The sequence below is a fragment of the Sparus aurata genome, chromosome 20 (genome assembly GCF_900880675.1).
Source record: "Sparus aurata chromosome 20, fSpaAur1.1, whole genome shotgun sequence".
Taxonomy (NCBI): domain Eukaryota; kingdom Metazoa; phylum Chordata; class Actinopteri; order Spariformes; family Sparidae; genus Sparus; species Sparus aurata.
In genome coordinates this window covers 14,156,035-14,161,497 of record NC_044206.1, presented here as the reverse complement: position 1 = coordinate 14,161,497, position 5,463 = coordinate 14,156,035, and the positions used below count along the sequence as shown (strand labels likewise).

The window sequence follows — 5,463 nt, the reverse complement described above, 5'->3', positions numbered from 1 at the left end:
CAGGGAGAACATGATATGTCACACGTTTGTGCAACTGGTGGACCAAAGGCAGAAGCACATATTCCACACAATGAACTCTGAAATCTTCTATTTTCTACAATGTGTTATGGAATAAAACTGTCCCTGGATATGACTGTGCTACCATACTCTGATGTTGAGCTGGTATAATGTCTACAGTGTCCACCATCTAATTTCTACTTTAATCCACTCTCTGTGGATGTCTCTGTGTAATTCTTATTTTTTGCAGGTTCTGTAAACACTCATAAAAATTATTTGCCTGAAAAGTCCTTCGGTTAAATATACATTGCATTTAATGTAAAGTCTCACATTCAATGCGAAGATTTTCTATTATGTTGAGTCAGTGTGAATAAATTAAATAATTACAGACTCAAACATAAACATAATGTATCTTATTGAGTTATTACATGGGGCTGAAATATTCATAAAGTGTTTCTTACTGAAGTGTTACACATGAAACTAACACATCTCAAAATGGTTATTCTGTCACCTGTAATAAAACACACATCTAGTAATGTAACTCATATACACATATTCAACATGATAGTGTATACCCTCTCATAGTGAATATGACCCTTTATATTGAGCTTACGTTATTTAATTAATTGGATGAAAGATTAACACGTAATTGAGATACTTGAAGACAACGTTTTAGGCAAATTATATTTTGTAAAGCGCAGTGTGGGTAAGCAGCGATTCATTACCCTGATCTTGCAATCACTAGATCAGACAATAGTACCTTATGTTTTAGTTTCTGCAGCATCCATATGATGAATTTGAGTTACATGTAGTCACATGGTGATTTCTGTAATGGACCATTATTTTTAATACATCTGTCCTGCATATTTACAGTCATGGGCTGGTCGATTTTTTTTTTATTTCTCTTACAATTAATCGTTCTGTTTCTGCTGTGATTTTGGTGGTTTGTACTGTGATGGTGACATCTATTGCACTTCTGTCTGTCCAGGGAGGGAGATTTGTGGCTTTTGCTGAGGTTTTTCCCTGTTTAAAGGGGAGTTTTTCATTAGTCAAATCAAGTGTCTGAGGACTTCCGGTGTCACAGACTGTAAAATCCTCTCAGGCTTTTTGACTTTTGGGTTTATAATTGACTAGACTTGACACATCTGATATATTTTCGACTCTGGGATTTTGATGATGATTGAGTGCCCAATCCAAACCTTTAATTTGCTCAACCACATGCACATCACAGTCAGTGTGCAGTCAGCAGAAGGCTGGCCACAGTCAACCAGCAGTGCAATCACCCACTCCCCCACTTAAACCAGCGGACACAGTGTCATACGAAAGATAGTGGATTTTATTTGTACTTCTTTATTTGGTACAGTCATGAAAACAGGAGAGAAACAGCAGTGAGTCGGAGATAGAAGAGACCAAAACAAGACATTTCACTTTCGTTTATTTCATCTCTCCCTCCCACTCACCATCTTTCACCATCTCTTTCTCCAATTACAAGATTTGAACCAAATCATGCTTTCCCATTTTCACTGCAACTTTTCCTGTCATGCCTGTGTTTAAGAGAAGGAGAGACAGATTAAAGAGAAGGAGTAGGCAATCTATTATAGTACGGTACTCCCACTCTTCACTGTGCTATCCTCCCTGATACAAACAAAGGGACGAGTCCATAAAACACTCTGTGTCAGGTTGAGACTAACAGACCACTCGGGTCAGGCCGCTTACTTGTTTCAAGTGAGCAGCTGTGCTTGCACCACAGCACCCAAGAGATATGTCTGACTGGCCACTGTATACACTGGACTGCATATGCATACGCGCTGTACATAGGCATGATGCATGCACTGTTGGCCTCAACGCAGAAGGACAGAATGAGTGATGGGAGGAAAAGCAGGGGGAACAAGAGGCAGGGACAGAGATGGAGAGAGAGTTTCAGTGCCACAAGATTATTTTTATTGAAAATAATCCCATGTTCACCTGTTGGTACTCACACACAAACAACCCCACAGCCCCCAGTCCTCTCACTGAGTATCTCAAGAACAGGAGACAAGTCTTTTTGTAGTGAGCTGGCAAGCGGACAGAGCGGGCCGAGGGCGCGAGAGTGTGCGAGGGAGCCACGGCATCGGAGAAGAGTGAGTAGAGTAGATGTTGCGTCGAGTATTGGGTTTGAGCGGAGGTAAGGATCTTGAAAGAGAGGGGGATTTATTCCTCCTTCTCTTCTCCGTGTGTGATGACGTAGCAGATGTTCTTGTAGTCCACATTGCCAGCCACATCAGGGGGGAAAGCAGCCCACAGGTTGGTCATCTGTAGAGGAAGGATTACAGAACTGTCTTACAATGCTGAACAACTGATGACTGAGAACATGAGTGAGAGAGGGACTGATGAGCTCACCTCCTCAGCGGTGAACCTGTCGCACTGGGTGGTCAGGAGCTCCTCAAGGCTGGAGGGGGGAAAAGGAGAAAAATGAATCAGTCAGATGATTGATCTTGAGTCAAAGAGCTTTTGTGATAGAAGGTATGGTAAAGGTAAGAGCCCTCACAATTCCTTCTTGATGGCGCCAGTGGCCTCGGGGTCCAGGACCTTGAAAGCGCTCACGATGACGTCCTCGGGATCAGCACCTTAGAGGATAATAAGCCAATTAGTCAAAAAAAGAAGAAGAGAATAATAAAGATAAATGATCATCAGGCAACAAGGGAGGCTTGAACTGTCCAAGTGTAAGTCCTAACACACCCTTCAGCTTCTCGCCGAACATGGTCAGAAAGACGGTGAAGTTGATGGGGCCGCTGGCCTCCTTCACCATGGCCTCCAGCTCCTCATTCTTCACATTCAGTTGGCCCATGGTGGCCAGCACGTCCCTAAGATCGTCCTTGCTGATGATGCCATCTCTGTTCTGGTCAATGATTGTGAAAGCCTGCCAGGAAACAGCCAAGTAAGAGAGGAGACATCAGTCAGTGAATGAAAGAAAATAAATAGCTCTAACAACAGTTCACCACCTCCTCAGATGACACCCATAATCCTCATCATAAGACCTGCTTATGGTAATTATTTGCCTGAGATAGCCTTCCAACATAAACGTGTAAATGTGGAGCTGTTCTCCACCTCTTCTCTCAACATAGCTGGGCGTAGCACCCAGTGAAACCAAAGATGGCATTGGGAACCTTTTGGGACTTGGCAGCTGGTCGGCCACTTGTCTTTCTAAGGTGTTAAAATGGTCTCGGAATGTGAGACAAGCCCCTTGCGACATTTAAGGAGAAGGTATTGATTGCAGCTGTCATTCCCGCCCCTTGTGACTGAATCTTCTGACCCTGTCCCCAATGTTATTTCACCTTCTGAAGCCACCAAAGGGTAAGCTGAGCTACTGTCGCCACTGTTTTCTCTGTTCTTTATACCTGTATGCTCTATTCTCTTCCTTAAACATAGAATCAACTTTCGGTCCAGGGACCTGAAATCTTGTCTTGTTGTTTCTACCTCGAGAGCCTCTTTGCCTGCTTTGATGAATATCACTGTCCCAGCAGCTGTTGGCAGGCATTCCTGCGAGGTCACAGCGCGAGCGTGCACGGCATCTCTGAGGAGGATTACTGAGCTACTGAGCTGCTGTCATCGGAACACTCTGATTTACTGTCCTGTCCTGTCACGCCGATGAGGACATTTTTTGCTGTCACGCAGTCAAACCAATCAGGTCTATGTCTTTCGAAAGCTTCCTCACGTTACCTCCAAGGTCAAATGATACCTCTGAGCACTACACGATGTACCTTTTCCCTACCTCCGTTTGTATTATTAGAAGGCTTAAAAGAGGCTGAGATGCGAGAAAACTTTACCTCCTTGTACTCCTGGATCTGGCTCTGCTCAAACATGGAGAACACATTGGAGGATCCACCCTCGCCCTGCTGCTGCCTCCTCTTGGCCTTCTTGGGTGCCTGTGGAACGATGGAGGGCAGAACAGACTTCAAACATCACGTCAACGAAGCAGACTTCAGTATAGAACACAGTGGTCCTGGTTAAGTCAAAGCGAACCGTACAACCGTAGGACTGTCAAGAAAGTCCCAAAACAAAAAGGACCCAGAGTCCTAAATTGCTCGTATCTGTAACATCTGTAACTTCAGTAGAGCTAAAAGATCTACTTAAATCACTGTATCTGGTGACTTTTGCCAAGTTACTTAAAAGCAATCTGTCCATTTTGAATCTGTCACCCAATTTAGGGGTTCAAGTGCTACATAATTGCTTTGGGCGCTACAATAATAAATAAGTCATCCTGAAACATTTTGTATTTCGTGGTTAAGGTTTGAGATGTTAGCTCAAGCCAGCAGATAAAAGTTAGATCCACAGATTGGGAGGCTCGGCTCAAGAGGCTTGTCATGGGCTCTTGATAATCCAGAAAGTAAAATGTTTCAGTGATGCTTTCATCCCATCGATCCTACATCCCTAGAGACTGCTCCTCCGAGGAACGTGGCCACACTCACCATCTCTCAAGTTTCTGGGGTTGTTGGTGGTCAAGAAGAGAAGCCTAAGCCAAAGCCGATGTGACTGACATGTAAGCAATGGACCCTTGGGGCCTTATATACTAGCCCATGGGGGGCTAACTTTAGCCACACCATCAGGTTTGGCAGGGGAAACAGATCTGAGGGAAAGTAAGAGAAAGAGGGAGGAGCGAGGAGGTGGTGGGGCGGATCGGTTTACCGATGCTCCAAAATAGGTCCCAGGAGTCTTGGAATGAGGTGAATTCAATGCCAACACACAGGCAGGACTTTGGTGTCATCTGTGGACTAATATGGCAAAAGTGACCACTGTGGGACAACTCAACTGCAATGACAAGCTGTTGCTGCTTAACTCCTGTGATGCTCACGCGGATGGGATTAACAGTAATTAACAGCTCTGCGTCGCTCTAGGTGACAACACGTATCCGCAGTAATCATATCCTAAAGTCATCGCCTGTCTAAATGATAGGTTTGGTCTGAGATTAGAGCCCATCACCAGATCGGTAGTGGGCAGCGGGGTGTATAAACAGTCATGAAACTTGAAAACAGTTGGCTGATGGATGCTGGTCCGGCTCCAGAAATGACACACGACCACTAAGGACTAGAATCAGTGACCTTGCATCGATGGCAGATGTAAACAGTCCTTTCATGCGGACACAGGTGGAAGGAAATATGCTGTGGAAACATTTCAAGTCTTTATTTTGAAAGAGAAAGAATCTAAATCGAGGCTGCACACACACAATTGGCACTGCAAATCGGCAATGAACACGAGATAGATTCCATAGCGACTGAATATCAAGTTCTTGGTCGCTCTCTGTTAAAGGAGCACTACGTAGTTTGGGGGAAGAAATTCTAATCTGAAGAGAAAGACCTTCTTGACTGATTCTTTTTCATCCCTAAACAAGCAAAATCATTATCATTACTGAATAAACTGGATAAACAAACTGACCACTCATATTTTGTTTATATGTGGCGGACCCTGCCACCTTTCGTGCTTCAAACA

General features: G+C 44.2%; 1 protein-coding gene across 1 annotated transcript; it reads right to left on the bottom strand.

The window, feature by feature from the left end:
* Positions 1 to 1,315: 1,315 nt before the first annotated feature.
* mylpfb (myosin light chain, phosphorylatable, fast skeletal muscle b) lies at positions 1,316 to 4,597 on the bottom strand. The gene is made up of 6 exons (XM_030399973.1): positions 4,446 to 4,597; positions 3,804 to 3,902; positions 2,716 to 2,896; positions 2,525 to 2,603; positions 2,377 to 2,425; positions 1,316 to 2,289 (listed from the first exon to the last, which is right to left on the bottom strand). Exons 1-6 carry the CDS (start codon positions 4,446 to 4,448, stop codon positions 2,188 to 2,190), a joined length of 513 nt encoding a protein of 170 aa, XP_030255833.1. The 5' UTR covers positions 4,449 to 4,597; the 3' UTR covers positions 1,316 to 2,187.
* Between the last annotated feature and the right edge of the window lie 866 nt (positions 4,598 to 5,463).